General features: G+C 39.5%; 1 protein-coding gene across 2 annotated transcripts; it reads left to right on the forward strand.

Annotated features, from left to right (window-relative positions):
- The first annotated feature begins 14,115 nt into the window (after positions 1 to 14,115).
- LOC121237722 (calmodulin-binding transcription activator 2-like) lies at positions 14,116 to 18,354 on the forward strand. 2 transcript variants are annotated; one of them, XM_041134582.1, is made up of 5 exons: positions 14,116 to 14,568; positions 14,652 to 14,689; positions 15,736 to 16,401; positions 16,653 to 17,685; positions 18,138 to 18,354. In XM_041134582.1, exons 3-4 carry the CDS (start codon positions 15,764 to 15,766, stop codon positions 17,317 to 17,319), a joined length of 1,305 nt encoding a protein of 434 aa, XP_040990516.1. In that variant the 5' UTR covers positions 14,116 to 14,568; positions 14,652 to 14,689; positions 15,736 to 15,763; the 3' UTR covers positions 17,320 to 17,685; positions 18,138 to 18,354. The 2 variants fall into 2 exon arrangements, with proteins under 2 accessions (XP_040990516.1, XP_040990522.1); XM_041134588.1 differs by having other exon boundaries at positions 14,652 to 14,686; positions 15,733 to 16,401.
- The last annotated feature ends 338 nt before the right edge of the window (positions 18,355 to 18,692 follow it).

Here is an 18,692-nt window from a genome sequence, read left to right on the forward strand (position 1 = left end):
CGGGAATTTGTTATCGTGGTGTAATGGGCGGTTAGGGGGGAGGAGAATTTGGGCGTGGCTAGATTGTATACTTGTGAAATGGCAATTTACTAGTTACTTTGGCGCAATTAAGGTAACGTATTTGCCTCAGACTTCTTTGGATCACGCACCAATGTTGGTGCAACTTATCAGAGAAAGGGAGCCAATTGTTTGGTCTTTCAGGTTTCTTCGAATGTGGAGAACTAACTCATGAGGGTTTTCTTCCATTAGTGCGGGTTGTCTAGAACACAAGTGTCGAAGGGTGTGCTATGGTGCATATCAATAGAAAATTGAAAAGACTCAAAAGTGCTCTTCAAATGTGGAATAAGGAGTCTTTTGGCCTAGTGGAGGTAGAACTAAAGAAGTTGGAAACTCGTATTATTGAGCTGGAATTAGAACTGGCTAGCCAGTACTCGGTCCAGGTGGAAAAAGGCGTGCTGAAATGTAAGCAAGATCACTTACTTTGGGTTCATCGTGAGAAGGTTATGGCCTGCCAAAAATCTAGAATTAAATGGCTTGTTGTGGGGGATGCTAATACTAGTTTCTTTCATGCTTCTATGAGACTTAAGAAGAAAAATAAACGGATAGAGAGGATGCGGCCTGATGATGCGAGAGTGTTTGGTTCGGAAGAAGAGGTGCATGAGGGTGCGGTTGTTTTTTTTCCAGCAGCTCCTTTCAGTTTTGCAAGTTGAGAGGAAATTGGCAGATCTTGATTTAATCACGCCGATAGTTTCAAATTATGAGAATGAAGCTTTGTGTGATGTCCTGTCTATGGAGGGGGTTAAAAGTTCTTTATGGTCTATTTATACGGATAGTAGCTTGGGCCCGAATGGTTTTTTGGCTAGTTTTTTCATGATGGTTTGAGATGTTGTGAAAGATGACCTTGTGGAGATGGCTTTTCTCTGGCCAACCGGTTTCTATATTCTTTGGGGCTACAAATTTGGTTTTGATTTCGGAGGTAGATGATCCTTTGGGTTTTGGCCAATTTTGCCCAATTAACCTTTGCTTAGTAGTATATAAAATTATGTCGAAGATTATGGTGTCTCGTTTGGCTCCTATTTTGGATAAAATTATCTCTCCTGAACAGGCAACGTTTATTCTGGGAAGAAGTATTTTTGAAAATATTTTGTTGGCTCAAGAATTGGTTCAAGGCATTAATAGGAAAATGAGAGGTGGGAACGTAATGTTGAAAATCGATATGGCTAAAGTATATGATTGAGTTACCTGGAGCTTTCTTCTTGAGATTCTATGACGGTTGGGATTTTTTGATAATTGGAGAAATCTTGTATTTAATGTTGTTTCGTCTCCTTTTTACTCGGTGATGCTTAATGGGTCCTCTAAAGGTTTTTTCAGGGCCTCGCGCGGGTTACGGTAAGGTGATCCTCTTTCCCCTTATTTATTTTGTCTAAGGAGGTGCTTTCTCGAATGCTTTGAAAAGAGTTCAGTTTGGGTCAAATTAAGCCTTTCCATCCTAGTGGAGGAGCTATGATTTCTCATTTGTTTTATGCGAATGATATTTTGATTTTTGCCAATGGGGGAAAGTCTTCTATTTGAAGGCTTATGGAAGTTTTGCACCGTTATGAAAGGATTTCTGGTCAGATGATGAACCCAAGTAAGTCCTCCATCTTTTTTTCCTCCTCTATTTCGATTGAACGGAAGAATGGTTTAAAGTTGATTTATGGTTTTGAGGAAGGTCGATGACCATGCACGTATTTGGGTGTTCCTTTATTTGTGGGCCGTTTATCTATCCGTATGTTTGATTCATTCTTGGTTAAAATTCAAAAGAAGCTGGCTGGGTGGAAAAGTAAGACTCTATCCTTTGAAGGTAAAATCATGCTACTCAAACATGTGTTAAATAGTATGTCTATTCATTTGCTCTCAGTATTGAATCTTACTAAAGGTGTGTTATTGGCGTTGAAGAAAATTTTTTCAGACTTTCTTGGGAGTTCCTCGATAGAGTTTCGAAGAAGGAAGTGGATTTCTTAGAGGAAAATTTGTTTGTTGGTGGAAGAGGGTGGGCTTGGAATTCGAGATCTTCATGAGGTCCAAGAAGCCTTGCTTATGAAATTTGCCTGGAAATTAATTTAGGGGAAGTCGATGTGGTCGAATTTTTTTACTACAAAATACATTGGGAATTCTCATCTTTTTTCTGTGATGCAGCTAAGGAAATGATCTCGATTTTGGAAGGGTATAATGGATCTAATGTCGAAGGTGCCTGACAATTCAAAGTGGATTATTCAGGAAGGACAAACTCTATTTTGGTTGGACAACTGGATTGGGGATGGGGCGTTGATTGCCTCTATACCAGTAGTAGGAGATGTGCAGTTGAGGCTAGCGGACATGTTTACAAAAAATGGTCCGAATATTGAAGTGCTGCGGAATTTGGTTCCATCTGAGATGTTCAGAACAATTTGTGCAGCGGGTATAAAGCGACGGATGGGAATGGATACGTGCATATGGAAGCCCAACATCAATGGAGAGTTCTCTACCAAATCTGTGTGGCAAGTAATTCGGCAACGTGGTGATATATATTCATGGAAGGCTTGGCTATGGAAGAATTGGATTCCAAAGAAGATGTCATTTTTTGTTTGGCGTGCGAAGAGGAGAGCAATTCCGGTGGATGGTATTATTCAACTTTTAGGAATTCCTATAGTTTCTAAATGTGAGTGTTGTGCTCAACCTAAAATGGAATCCTTCCATCATATTTTATGTGAGGGCGAAGGAGTTCAAAAAGTGTGGAAGTTTTTTGTGGAAGCCTGTTGCATTAGAACTGCTCATATTCGGAATTAGGAGGGGATGATGAATTTTTTGTGGCAAGGAGCTTCAATGTCTTCACGGATTGGGTGGCTTGGGGGGGTTCTTCCCATTATCATCTCATGGTCGTTATGGCGAGCAAGATGTGCGGCTCAAATGGAAGGTGCAAAATTTAATTCTAATGATATCATTCGTTCGGTTAAAATTTTAGTCAATCATATCTCTAGTAGGACCAAGAAATTTCGGTGCTTGGGTGAACATGATTGGATGGTTATGGAGAGGTTAGGTTGCTCAATTATTCCTATTGTTAAGAGGAGGATAAAATTAATTGCATGGAAACCACTGGAGAGAGGGAGCGCTAAATTAAATGTGGATGGTGGCTCTCACGGTAATCCGGGTGAGTCCGGTGGGGGTGGTATTATTCGGGATTCTAAAGGTGATGTTATGGCAGGTTTTGCTCACTACTATGGGCCGGCTACGTATACTATTGCCGAATGTAGAGCTCTACTGGATGGGCTTTGGATGTGTAGGCAGTTTGGTTTGAGGGATATTTTAGTAGAATTAGATTCAAGGGTGATAGTTGGCTGGTTGGCATTGGGAGTGTGCAAATATTGGTTTCTTTGGGCTTTTTAGGAGCAAGTGAAAGAGATTGTTGGTGAGCTAAACGTTCATTTTCATATTTTTTTAGAGAAGCTAATATGGTGGCGGATTTTTTGGCAAAGCAACGAACCCAAGGCATTAATTTTGATGACGTTATCTTCTCACAAGGCAATATTCAGAGTCTCATTCGCATGGACAAGCTTGGCATTCCATACATTAGGCAATGATAGTTGTTTTCTTTTTTTGGGATTTGCTGGCACTTGAGTTTTGTTTATTTTGCAATATCTCAGGTGCTTTATATTATTACCACGGTATTCCTCCGCCATAAGTGATGGTATTTTAATAAAATTTAGAAGTGGTCACTATTGGACAGGTGACCTCGACTCATTAAAAAAAAAATATGGATGTGGTAGTGGCGGTTTCCAACAATGGCTCTCGTGCGGCTTCTTGACGATTTGGTTTCCTCAAGTGGAATCTAAGGTGGAGTTGAGTAGTGGCTTCACGGTGAAGATGGGTGGCTAGTGCAACTAGGTGCCATATTGTGAAGTTGCTATGTTTTTAGTGGGGAAAACAGAGGAGATTGTGGCTTACAACGGTGGTCACAGTGGAGGTCCTGAGCGGTGCTAGTGTGGTTGCTTCTAGCAGTGGGTGGGTTGTGGTGGTCTAGGTGTGAAGTGCTACCGTGTGGTGGTTCACTATTGGATCGATGTGAATACCGTGAGGTGTTTTGGGCTTCAGTGGTTGAACATGGAGGAGCTTTGCGATTGGATGTGGCTTTCAGTTGGTGGATGGCCAGCTTGTGCTGTGGTTGAGGGAGGTGGCTCTATTGGTCCTTGCTTCCTGGTTTGCTGGGGAGTGCAACCAAACAGGTGTTGCTCCATGGGTGCACACAAGTTGGCTCACGATGCTCGACTTCACGATGGCACCACTCGGTGGTGCATGATGATAGAGGGAGGAGATGTGGAGGAGTTGTTGTACATTAGGTTGCTCTACATGATTGTGGCTGACGCGAGCACTAGGCTTACTTGATGATCCGTTGTCGTGGCTTGGTTGTGGCTCTCCATGACTGCTGCAACGTGGAGGTACAGCTTGTTTCTCGGTTTGGACGTGGTTGGGACGTTTTTTGGACTGAGTGGTGTATGGTTCGGTGGGAGGAGCATGCGGTGGAGGGTTGAGAAGGAAGGAAGGAAGGTTGAGCGGCAGCCCTAGGTTAAAGATGATGTCCTACATGCATGAGGGAGGCTTGTATACATGCGGGTCTGAGGGGTGTTCTGTGTTCAGGTCTATTGTTTTCCAGTTGTTGGGTCATGGTCTTTAGGCCCCTTTTTATGGGTTTTGGGTCTTGAATTGGTCCATGGGCTTGACTCATGGATCCTAGGGTTTTCTCTTGGATCCTAAGGCTCTAATAAATGGGTTAGGCCATTTTTGGGATCCAACAAAATTTTAGGGATTTTTTTTATAAGTAAAAGTAAAATTTTATTGATAGGAAAATGCATAGCAAGTACACAGGGAGTATACATCGAATATGCCTAAATACCATTAAGCACTAGTGAGAGATACAAACAAATCATGAAAATTGTCTTCATTACAAGTAATGGCCGAAGCCCAAGAGAAACTAAATTCTAGGGTGATGAAATTGAGCTGGGCAACAGTTTTTGACAGAAAGAAAGAGAAACGGTGCTTTTGGGACTAAAACTAAAGTGATACGGTGAGTTTTGGGGGAATTAAATAAAACTGTGTGTTTTGATGGTAAGCAATGGTTTTAACAGAATGAAGGTGGAGACAGTGCGTTTGGGACTTAAGTGAAGCTATGCATTTTGAAATTAGTAGGAGTTGTGCGAGAAAGAAGGTTATACGCTGTGTTTTGATTGTAAAAGTGTAATAAAACAACTATGTTTAGTTTGCGACTGTGTTGAGTATGCAGAACCTCAAAATGGCCTCCCTGACATCACGGGGTGGTGTTTCACCGTCGAATGAGGGACAGAAAGTGCTGATATGCAACATGGGTGATGGTCTCACTCTTGCAAACCCACCAACACAACTTCTTGAGGATTCTGAGATGGACGAAGAGGATGGACTGTCTTCTGATGGCTATTCGCATCCTGATAGTGAACTACTCATTTATGATGAAGAAAATTCTAAGAGTTTTACTCAGGCACTAAGTGGGCATTTTGGTTTGAAGGATATTTCTTTGATAGAAGAGACCCAAGGCTTGCCGATGGACTGCAGAGGGGGTGATCCAATCCGCCTGAGCTACATGCTGCCAATGAACTGTAATGTCTCAGATTGGATATTTCATAAAGTAAAAGAAATATTTAACTTGTTTCTTTACGACGTCGTTTTGAGTACAGAATTACCTATAAAAAAAATAATGTAAAAGAAATACAAAAATGTGTGAGGATGGAGTGTGAAGGCTTCGAGGAACAGTTTATGGCTTTGCTTACAGCCATTGAAGTGGGGCACCAAAGTTACAAAAAAGCTGGATCAAAAAAACCGCATGAGCTGAAAAGGTTGATTTGGTCTATGAACTTTGAGGGCAGCTCCAACAAGGGTAGGTCGAAAGGGAAGGGGGCTGGCCTTCCCTCAATGAAACCAAATATAGTGTTGTGGAGTACATAGCTAGTGGGTCCTCCCTTTGTGTATTAGGGGAGACTTTAATGTTATAAGATTTCCAAGTGAGTGTTCAGGGAATAGAAGAGTGCGGCCAGCAATGACAGAGTTTTCAGAATGCAGCTTTGATTTGAACTTGGTGGATTTTCCATTAGCAGGAGGTTCTACCACGTGGTCTAATAATCAAACATGGTCTCGACTGGATCGTTTCTTAATATTACCAGAATAGGAAAGTCATTTTCCGGATGTTTGGAAAAAGCGAATGTCTCGTCTTTGTTCGTATCATTGGCCTATCATGCTTGATTGTGGTGGTCTCCAAAGAAGTCGACAATATTTCAAATTTGAAAACGTGTGGTTGAAATCCGAAGGGGTTTTGTGGACAGGGTGAGACAATATGGTCCTCGTATCAGATTCAAGGTACCCCTAGCTTCATCTTTGCAGGTAAACTGAAAGCACTAAAAGAATATTTGAAACTTTGGAATACACAATCTTTTAGTAATATAAGGGAGCTCAAGAAAAGCAAGGCAATGAAGATCCAGGAGTTAGAGAGGCTACAAGAGACTCGGTTTCTTACACAGGAAGAACTAGCACAAAAGACTTTGTTGGTTGCAGATCTTGAAAAGATTATATTATTAGAAGAGACGTCTTGGAGTAAAAAATCGAGAGCCTTGTGGTTAAGGGAGGGAGATCGAAGTACGAAGTTCTTCTATAGAATTGCAAACTCCTACAGGAGAAACAACAACACTGAGATGTTGAAAATTGACGGTGTTGAATGTAGGGAAGAGCAGGTAATCCACAATCATGTAGTTGATTTCTTTGAGTAGCTACTAACCGAGTAGGCGGGATGGCGGCCTACACTTGATGGTCTTGCTTTTGACTCCATTGGGCCAAATGATGTATCTCAGATGGAGAGGACCTTTGAGAAGGCAGAGGTTTACAATGTAGTGAGGAAAATGGTTAAAGACAAAATACCGGTCTTGACAGTTTCTCTATGGGGCTTCTTTCAATTATGTTGGAAAGTGTTAAAAGAAGATCTTATTAGGGTGTTTCAGGAGCTATTCACAGTTGGAAAATTTGATAAAAGCCTTAACGCCACTTTTCTTGCATTGATACCAAAGAAGGTGGGGGCTACGAAGGTTATGGAGTTTCGGCCCATTAGCTTAGTGAATGGGGTATATAAGATAGTATACAAAGTGCTTGCAAATCGACTAAGTGACGTATTGGGAAAAATCATTACAAAGCCCCAAAATGCTTTTGTAAAAGGGAGAATGATTCCAAATACGGCTCTTATTGCCAATAAATGTCTGGATAGTAGATTGAAGGCTGGCACAATAGGGATCATTTGCAAGGTAGACATGGAGAAGGCGTTCGATCACGTTAATTGAGATTTTTTCCTCTACCATCTTGGAAGGTGTGGTTTTGGGGAGAGGTGGCGATTGTGAATCCGTTGGTGCATATCAATGGTGAAATTCTCAGTGTTCATAAATGACAGTCCAACTGGTTTTTTTCATAGCACACGATGCTTAAGACAAGGAGGCCCGTTGTCGCCATTGCTATTTGTTATTGTGATGGAGGCGTTAAGTAGTATAACCTCGGCACTAGTTAATAATGGTTTTGTGGATGGCTTCTCGATTGGAACCCCAGAGAGGGGAATCATTAACATTTCTCATTTGTTGTTTGCAGATGATACTCTTATCTTTTGTGAGGCTAATCAAAACCAGATTCGAGTACTGAAGGCCCTGCTCCTTTGTTTTGAAGCAACATCCGTGTTGAAAGTGAATTTTGAAAAATTAGAGATGGTGCCAATTGGAGGTGTTCGCAGTGTATGACAGCTAGCCAACACGCTGGGGTGTAAGATAGCCTCTCTTCCTATGACTTACCTGGGCCTTCCGTTGGGGGCTCATTCGAGAGTGTCCTCTTTATGGGATTCAATGATTGAGAAAGTTGAGCGGAGACTGGCAGGATGAAAAATGATGTATTTGTCTAAAGGTGGTAGGATTACCTTGATTAATAGTACTTTATCTAATTTACCAACTTATTTTTTATCCTTATTCCCTAAACCTGCAAGTGTGGTGTTTCGAATTGAGAAACTCCAACGTGATTTCTTGTGGAGTGGAGTGGGGGAGGAGTTCCAATTTCACTTAGTCAAGTGGGAGACGGTATGCCGCCCCATCTCTAATGGGCTTTGGGCATTAGAAATATGAGGATCTTTAATCGGGTTTTACTTGGAAAATGATTGTGGAGATATAATAAGGAACCATAAGCCTTGTGGAAGTTGGTAATTGAGAGTAAATATGGAGGTTTATGGAGAGGATGGTGCACTAAAGAAGTAAGAGGGGCTTATGGAGTGGGATTGTGGAAACACATTAGAAGAGGATGAGTGGTCTTTTCTCAACACACTAGACTTCATTTGGATGAGGGTTCCAGGATTAAATTCTAGAGAGATATTTGGTGAGGTAATAGTACTCTACAAGAGGTATTTCCTTCTCTTTTCCAAATTGCTAGTGCTAAAGATATTTCAGTGGCAGAAGTCATGGGGATATCCGGAGGGCAAATACAATGGAAATTCAATTTTAGTCGGCGGCACAAGACTGGGAAATGAGTAGCTTTGCAAATTTTTACAGCCTTTTGTACTCTATAAAATCAAGCAATCAGCAAGAAGATGTATTGTGGTGGATGCCCGCAGGTAAATGTGTATTCTCGGTTTGCTCTTTTTATAAGGCTCTCACACAAGAGTCCAATATTTAGTTTCCGTGAAGAAGGTTTTGGAGACATAAGGCGCCTCCCAAAGCCGCATTCTTCATGTGGACAACTTCGTTGGGTAAGATTCTCACAATCAACAACTTGAGGAAACGAAGGGTAATCATTGTAGATTAGTGTTGCATGTGTAGAGAAGGGGGCGAGTCTGTAAACCATCTCCTACTACATTGCGAGACAGCTAGGGTATTATGGAATGAGGCGTTCAATAGATTAGACTTGGCTTGGGTTATGTTGGAGACAGTGGTGACAGTACTGGCCAGTTGGACAAATTTAAAAGGCATGCAAATGATTAAAATTGTTTGGAAGATGATCCCTATATGTATCATGTGGTGTTTGTGACAGGAGCACAATGACCGGACATTTAAAGACAATGAGAGATCACTGGAGGAGCTTAAAGTTTTATTTTTTAAAACTCTGTACTTGGGCCATTGCTATTGACTTCAATGGCATGGACCTACATTATTTTCTTGTCTCTAATGCGCCTACTTAGTTTAGGGCTTACTTTTTTTTTTTTTTTTTTAATAACCATGGGTGTCCAGGCCAGCTTGCTCACACATGGCTATGCCTATTCATTGATCAATAAAATTTGTTTACTTATAAAAAGAAATGTTTAGTTTGTAGCCTTTAATGTGTATAAAAGCTGTAAACAAGAGTACCAGAGTTGTGTTCAGACTTGTTGATAATTGAATTCTTTTTGGAGGTTGGAGGTTCCTCAAAACCTCTTCCAAGAATCAAGAATTGGATTCTTGGGTTTCTCTTCTCATTCTTGTTCCAATTTTTACTTGTTCTCTATGTTGTTCTTGTTATTTTGTATTCTTGTTTGTTTTATATTGGAAATTGAAGGGCATTCGTAACAGCTTATCTGTAACCCCATGGTCAAGTCACTTAACAACCCTAATGGGCCGACCTTAAATTCTAAAAATGAGCCCAACTTATCTAATAAATATTTTTGGGCTTATAAATAAAATTTTGAGCCTAATACCAATTAAAATAAGAGTCCACTTGGTCCATAATTTTTTTTTTTTGATCGATGAACAAAATTTTATTAAGCATAAAATAGACAAAGGCTGAAGTATATGGGACATATACAAGAGCATGTCCTATGCATGCGAGTTTAGCAATACAAGGAAGTCATGAAAAGATATGCCATTAAAATCAATTACAATTGACTAATGAAGTAAAGTATTGAAAAATAAACTTCTAAGCTCATCCATTGACCAATCTCGATCTTCAAAGTTTCTTTCATTTCTCTCCCTCCAAATACACGACCATAGACAAATTGGGACCATCTTCCTCATTGCTGCAATATGAGGGTTGCCTCGGATACCTCACCAAGAAGCTAGGAGGTCGATTACCCTTTTCGGCATCACCAAAGTTAATCCCATCCAAGCGAAGAAGTCATTCCACATGGTCGTAGCAATCTCACAATGTAGTAATAGAAGATCTACTTTTTGCACATACAACCCAAATCCATGACAATGATGTGGCGTTTTCATAAGTTGTCTATTATGAGGATCTTTCCTAATGAGGCCATCCATACAAAAAAATTGCCTTCAATGGTGTTTTTGTCTTCCAAATACTCTTCCATGGAAATGGATTTATATTGTAGATCCATAAATATTAACAGCTTTATCCTAATTATTGAGTCCAATAAAAACTATCAATCCATCATAATACATTTTTTGGCCCTTGACCTATTTAGAATTATCTAATAAATCTCAATTGGGCTTCTAAAAATATTGGCCCATTAATACCATCCAAAATCATACTCTAAACCTTAACCAGCCTTAAAATAAACTTTTGGGCCTATGGGCTGTAATCAGTCCCGGTCACTACAATTTGATTTGGTTTGACATTATGCTTTGTTGTTGAGGCTAAGGTCTTATTGGATGTAAAAAATTTCTCAAAAAAAAAAAAACTCACTTTTTTTTTGGGAAAAAATAAAAAATCTCACTTCAATCCAAACATCTTTTACAAACCAAAGAAAAATTCATCTAATCATTTACATTGATTTTCGTGATTTATAAAAACACAAAAGCCAAAAAATTACATAAACAAGAGAGAGAGGAAAAAAAAACCTTCTCTATCTAAACATCATTTTGATAGACACCACCACTTTTTTCAAATTTAATAAACTATACATACTCACATATCAAATCCTCAATATAACAACCCAAATAAAATATCAACTTTTCTTCATGTCTCAAATAACGAACTAGAATAAAATAAAATTGACATAAGTCTTCATAAACCGTCTAAATCCATTGAAATCAACTTAATAAATAAATAACATCCAACAGCAGCACTAATACCGCGAGATACCCAAAACTATTCACAGTTAATCTTGTCCACAAACTCTAATACTGATCCTCAGCTGAACCATCAATGTCATCTGAAAATATTATGAAGATTAATGGGTGAGTTATCAACAACTTAGCAAGCAAAGATCATATACTAGCATGTAAACATGAGCATTTATAACGTTGATATGCAGAACAAAATATTTTCTTTCAAAATGTAGAAACAACATATTTTACTATCAAAATGCATAAACCAAAACTTGGTGCAAAACATCAGAGCGAAAATTCCAGAAAGACAAACTTATTCCCAAAAGGAAAATCCATTGACATATTCAAACTGAAACATTATATTTATATCACCTCATAGCATCATATTGGGACAAATACCATGTTTAACACCCGTGGTAGGGTTATAAACCACCATTATACTTGTGGATGGGCCGAATACCATGTTTCACCCCTGTGGTAGGGTTATAAACCACCATTATACTCGTAGTTGGGCCGTATTCCATGTTTCACCCCCGTGGTAGGGTTATAAACCACCATTATACCCGTGGTTGGGCCGTATTCCATGTTTCACCCCTGTGGTAGGGTTATAAACCACCATTATATCCGTGGCTGGGCCTTAACAGAAACAGAACGGAACATTATCGGAATCAGATCGCATTCATATACAGAATCAGAACTTCATGCCAAGGTGTTTAGATGACACATCATATCAAAACAAAGTACTGAATAGCGTCAAATCATTTCACATATTCGAAATAAACAGAATCAAAATATTTTCATTTATTCATGACAAAAACTTTTAGATTTTCATATTCGCTCTTTTGCATAGTTCAGAAATAAAATGTACAAAACTCATGCCTACACCAGTCATGACAGAAAATACTTTCTCTTATATAGAATTTATGTATATGCAGAATAAACATCTGAGGTTGTTTTTCAGATTTCTTCTAAAAAACAAACATGCTTATTTTCAATATCAACCTCATTTTATTTCTTTTATGCAAAACTAGTATATGAACCCCGCTTACCTGACTTCTGTGTACAAGATATACCTTGGATCTGTCCTCTAACAGTATCACAACCTAAAACAATAAATGTATACCACATAATTAATAATCCAAACAGGTATACCACTAATCTCAATTAATAAAAACTTAAACCAGCCTATTTTTAATCTAAAATTCTCCATAAGGTAAATTCGGACAGCCCACTTCAAACCGTCAATATTTTCACTCTAGCACCACCAAGTAATTTCCACCCAACAGCCACTTAACCCAACTCGAATAGCCTCAAAATAACCCAAAAATTAACACTAAACAGTCCTAATTACTAGCCCAAAACAGTCTCACAAAACCATCCAAAATAATCATATTCCTCAACTTCAAGACTTCCAACATAAGCAACCACAATCCAACAAATAAAATACCAAAACACCATAAAGTTACATAGGTAATAAATTGTCAAAAGCTTACTACAGTAGTGCAATTCTGACCAATGCTACAACCATATCAACAACACTTTACCACATTTCACAATCCAACCATATAATATCCAAATACTACCAAAAGCTTCAAAAGAGACTTACCTAAAAGAGTCACAAAAGCTTCGAACCACCTCGAATCCAAGCAGTAGTGCAATTCTGACCAACGTTACAACCATATCAACAACACTTTACCACATCACAATCCAACCATATAATATCCAAATACTACCAAAAGCTTCGGAGGAGACTTACCTAAAAGAGTCACAAAAGCTTCGAACCACCTCGAATCCAAGCAACCCACTGAAGTCTACACCCAAAAATTTTCATAGAAATCTCTAGTAAAAAAGATAGTTGTCTGCGCAAAGAAGGATTAAGGGTCTGAGTGTGTGCACGGCAAGCCAAGACAGAGTGGGTGTGTGCGAAAAACAAACCAAAGAAAAATAAAGTAAAAGAGGGTCTGTGTGTGTGCAAAAGCAGGGGATAGAAGTAAAAATTAAGAATGAGATCAGTGAGTGGGAGGGATAGTTACCGAAAAAAAAACACTCTAGAGAGAGGACTCGACGACGGCACTAAGGTTTCGAGACCCACGAAGAAGCTACACAGTGCCAAAACCCAAAGAAAAATCACGAAAAAATCTGTGAGGCAAAGGGGAAACAGAGAACAAGAGAGAGAACGATGGCTCACCTTCGAGGAACTCAGCCAATAGCGACGAGTCTCCGGGGACACACGGAAAGAAGGGAAATCGCAGTGCTCGCAAGGATAAACTGAGTTTGTGTAAAAGGAAAGAAAAAAAATCTAAGTAGCTCGAAAATGTGGTGAGGGAAAAACTTCATGTGTGGAACCGAAACAAAAACCGTGGAGACGTGGGGAGCAGGTGCACAAGATGGAGGGATTTGCGGAACTGCAGTGCAAGGGGAAAAACCGTGGAGAAGAAAAACAATGAGGCAGAAAAAGACCTCACCAAGTGACGCCGTTTCAAGCTTCCTTCAAGTGATCACTTGTCGTGGGCTGGGGTTCATCAAGTCTGGGCTAGGCTTTGGCCTAGGCGTTACACAAACTCTTGAATTACCCAAGGTGCACTTGTGGGAAATTCATTGCTGAGGGCTTGTGCACCCCCGGGATTAGTCGGGACATTGTTCCCGAACACAGGTGCCAATCAAAAAAAAAAAAAAAAAGAATGACCACTTTTTTTATAGTGGGGCAAAACCTAAGGATCAATTAGTTTCGTTTTTTTTTTTTTTTTACCCAGTGATCATTTTTTAGAAGGACCAAAACCCAGGCTATTTTTTATTTCCTTAAGGATAAGAGAAAGGCCGAGAGAACCCCTACAATGTCATTTCGTGCAATTTCACATATGTATGACACTTAAAGATTACTTTTCAAAAAAAAAGATGTATGGCACTTAAAGATAATTGAAAAAAAAAATATGAGACTTAGAGGTGAGCGTGTTTGTTAGAGTTGTGTTTCTGTGCATTGAATTAACCCATGAGCATATGTTGTTATATCTCTTGGAACTTTTATTTTTAGTATGTTGTGTTTCTTTGTTGCATGTTCTTTTCATTCGATTAGGTGAATGTTTCCCATTATCGAAGTTCCTCAAGTGAGATCCACGCCTTGTTGCAGGTTCCAGATGAGTCTGGTTTCAATTTACTTCATCCGCAGTTTCACAGTAATTCAGATCCTCATGTGGAAGTAACTTCAACCGTTCATGCTAAAGAGAAAGGGGGAGATGGTGTAAATAATGAAGCTGGAGAGCTGAAGAAACTTGACAGCTTTGGAAGATGGATGGATAAAGAAATTGGTCGAGATTGTGATAATTCCTTGATGGCTTCAGACTCTGGCAACTATTGGAATACCCTTGATGACGAAAATGACAAGAAGGATGTATCCAGTTTATCACGCCATATGTAGCTGGATACTGATCTACTGGGCCCTTATCTTTGCCAAGAACAGCTATTTACTATCCATGAGTTTTCACCAGATTGGGCTTATTCTGAGGATGCATGGGCAATATTTTTCCTGCATATTCTAAAACTCAAGCCTACACTACCTTTAGTTGTTGATGCTGAAGAATTGAATATATAAAATCATGCCAGTTTTTGTTCTTGTTGTGTTTCAGGTTTTAATTGTCGATACATTTTTGGTACGCAAGGAACTTGAAAAAGCAGTGGTTCTATCCAATACAACACCTATAAGGGAGTGAATATGTGCAGTTCAATTTTTCTGGTCTAATCAAATATAATGACAAGCAATTAAATGATGAAACAAATCGCAAAATAATCAACACAGAGATTTGGTCACAAAGTGGAAACTCATTTGAAGAACGTCTTCAAATTCTAAAATCACTCCGGGTGAAAGACACCACCTAAAATCCACTATAGAAAAAGTTTGTTACGACCAATATAGAGACACTCACAAAATCTTGTTGCAACATCACGAGTGACCCACTCGATCTCTACACGCATTAATGTCAGAACTCTGACCTTTCTATAGGTTCCTACGAGAAACTCTCGATCTCTGCATCAATAGTAGCTCCGGAAACCTTCCGGCCAATGAACACGTCCACTTCAAAGGACTAAAATAAGATTTGATGTTGAGTGTGGTGTGGTGGAGATGTGTTTGTCCAAGAGAGATTCACAAAGTGGGAAAAACTTTCTCTCTATGGCTCTTGAAGCAACTGGGGTTTTTGCTCTGTTTCTCCACCCACAAGAACAGAAATAAGTTGTTCTATATATAGTCCCAACAGATCACGGCGCTTAAAACCCTGAATTCTAAGTTGTCTTGAACATTAACTTGAGCGAGGTGTCGAGCGCAAGTCGAGTGCATGTTGTCTTTCAGAAACAGCTCGAGCGACACGTCAAGCGCACATCGAGCGAACCTCTCTGGAAGAGTTCTGCTCAAGCGCCATGTCAAGCGCACATCGAGTGAACCTCTCTGGATGGGTTCTGCTTGAGCGCTACGTCGAGCGCACATCGAGCAAACCTCTCTGGATGGGTTCTGCTCGAGCGCACATCGAATGAACCTCTCTGGATGGGTTCCGCTTGAGCACACATCGAGCGAACCTCTCTGGAAGGTTCCGCTCGAGCGCCAGTCAAGCGCCAGTTGAGCCGTATTGAGCACACTTCAATCATTTTTCATGTTACACCGCTTCAACACTTGTTACAACACAATATTAATCAACTAATTTTTCCCTCAACAGAACTATCTAGCAAAGATTAAGTGGGGATGTATGTTTGGTGAAATTGAGGTTTCTGCTGAAGTTCTGACTGATACCGTCATCAGATGTCAAACTCCTCCGCATGCTCCTGGGCGTGTCCCATTCTATGTCACCCGCAGTAATAGGTTAGCCTGCAGTGAGGTGAGGGATTTTGAATATCGTGAAAAACCATCAGGAACTGTGTTTCCGTTGGCTGTAAAATGTGCACCAGAAGATGAAGTGTGTTTTCAGATGCGTCTAGTGAAACTTTTAAATCTAGGTCGGGTGAGGAATAGGTTTGATTGCTCAATTCAGGATTGTGATAAATGCAAGCTTAAGAGTACTATATATTCAATGAGAAGTGAAAGTGGAAATGATATGGGAAGGGTTGAAGAGATTTCTTTGACCTTCAATAGCAATCGCATGAACCCTAGAGAGCAATTGATTCAATGTCTGTTGAAGGATAGACTTCATGAGTGGCTGATCTGTAAAATTCATGAAGAAGGTAAAGGACCACATGTGATGGACGGTGAAGGCCAAGGAGTTGTACATTTGACAGCTGCCCTTGGTTATGAGTGGGCCATGGCCCCCATAGTTGCCGCCGGTGTCAGTCCCAATTTCAGAGATGTGGGTGGAAGAACTGGGCTTCACTGGGCATCGTATTTTGGGAGGTCAGATTGCTTTTCTTAGATTCTCTTTGGATTATATAATAAACTGTCACCTTCTGATGGATTAAGTTTTCATTTCAGATGCTGTCATGTGGTTTCTTTCCTTTCTTCATCCAGCTGTCTACTATGATGCCTGATTTTGAGGGTTTTTTTAAAGCATGAGAAAAGAATTATTTGTGTTTGTACTTAATCTTATACGTACAGCTTCTATGTCTGTTTATTGGCAGCGATTGATCTTTTTATCCTTTCTGTAGAGAGGAAACGGTTATTGCACTACTTAGATTGGGTGCTGCTCCGGGTGCTGTTGAGGATCCAACACCAGCATCTCCGGGAGGAAAAACAGCTGCTGATCTAGCATCAAGCAGAGGGCATAAAGGGATAGTTGGATATCTGGCAGAAGCTGATCTAATCTGTCACCTTTCTACACTGACTGTCAATGAAAACGTAATGGACTGCGTTGCTGCACGTATTGCTGCCGAAAAGGCTATTGAGAATGCCACACAAGTTGTCCCGTCAGATTTGGCAATAAATGAGAGCCTTTCTCTGAAAGGATCTCTTGCTGCGGTTAGGAAATCAGCTCATGCTGCCGCACTAATACAAGTTGCATTCCGGGTTCGTTCATTCAATCACAGACAATTAAATAAGAAAAGCAACGATATTTCTGAAGTTGCACTTGACCTAGTTGCACTAGGCTCTTTGAGCAAGGTCCGAAAACGGGGCCACTTCAAGGAATATTTGCATTCTGCAACTGCCAAGGCCCAAGATACAGCAGAGATATCGTGGTTGGAAGGGAAGAAAAGAGTTTTTGAAAATACGGAGCCGTATTGTGAAAATTCAGGTACTCTTGGATGTAATGGTGCTTTCTTGGTTTTTGCATCAAATCATTGTGTTAGCTTACCATACAATTTCTCGAAAACTTGAATCTGCCATGTAAGTTACTGCTCCACCATCTATTCACAGCTACAGAATTACAAATTTGAATATCATGTTCTAGGAAGGAGATATATATGTTGGTCAGTGTATGTCGGGTTTTTGCTAATGCTTTGGGATTTTAATTTCTAAGGAACGAGACGAGCTTGCCCGCTGCTAGGTTTTTGTCACGCAATTTCATTCCTGTTTGTGTTCACTGGTTGGAATATGCGCTTTCAATAAACTGTTCTTCGAGTGTTCTTTTGGCTAAATCTGTTCAAAGTGCCAGGTTTGCTTTTCATTTTTGGCTGAGTGCTTTTCATTCAAGAAGCACGTGATCAATATATGAGGCTAATTACGAAGTTTGAGAATATAAAGGTAATTTTGCATTTTTTTTAATTAGCTGCCATAAATTGCGGTGTTTGTTAATTGATCATCTTAAGGCTCTGGTTATTGCAACTGGATTCGATTTCTTAAAAGGATATAGAAAAGGCCATGTTTTAGTGAATTGCAGCAGCAACTATTTACCTTTACGTGAGTTATCACATATATTTCTTAGTTATTTTCTTATCTTCAGTTTTTAATCTGATGGTTTATTTTAAGAGAAATTATAATTGCAGTCATGAGTGTACAAGTGCCGTGCAATCAGTTAAAAAAAAGTAAATAATTACGGGATCTACATGTACATGAAAAAAAAAATTAACTTTTTAATAATAGATCCTATACTTTTTTAAAACGACTGCATGGTACTTACACACTCTACTATTATATTTGTCATTACTCTTATTTTAAATTATTGTGTTGTATTCTACATCTCTGTAAGTCAATAGATGGGTGTGAAGGGAGCAGTACAATTCTGCATGGAGAAATTTCACAAAAGAGCATAACAAGGGAAGATTTGCCTGCATGCTCAGAGGAAGTTGCACTTACAGTTGATCAGTGATCTACTTGGTATCAAGTAGTGAGTGTAAATTAAACTGTTTGAGCAGCCAGGCAGTTTGTCGTACTGCTCATGCCTTCATTTTTTCTTTTTTCTTTTTTTTTTTTTAACCTGTAAGTAGTGTCTAACATGTTTTACCCAGGAGGAGAAAATGGGAGTGCAGGGGCGGAAGGTTGTACATATATTTTTTTTCCCCATCTCTCTCTCGCCATTCCTTTTTCTCCCTCTTTGAAAGTAGTGGTAGAATTTTGAGCAACGATAGAGACGCAATATTTTTACCAACTTTATATTAAATGAAATGCATTTTTGTAAAATAATTTATAAAATAATTATAGAAATATCCTTACTTTATAGAAATATTCTCAATTTAAAAAAAAAAAAAAGTTGTAAAATGACTGTATCTCTATCATTTTCTTATAAGAAGCAGGGGTTCTTAATTTGAACA

This window comes from Juglans microcarpa x Juglans regia, chromosome 1D (assembly GCF_004785595.1).
Source record: "Juglans microcarpa x Juglans regia isolate MS1-56 chromosome 1D, Jm3101_v1.0, whole genome shotgun sequence".
Classification (NCBI taxonomy): domain Eukaryota; kingdom Viridiplantae; phylum Streptophyta; class Magnoliopsida; order Fagales; family Juglandaceae; genus Juglans; species Juglans microcarpa x Juglans regia.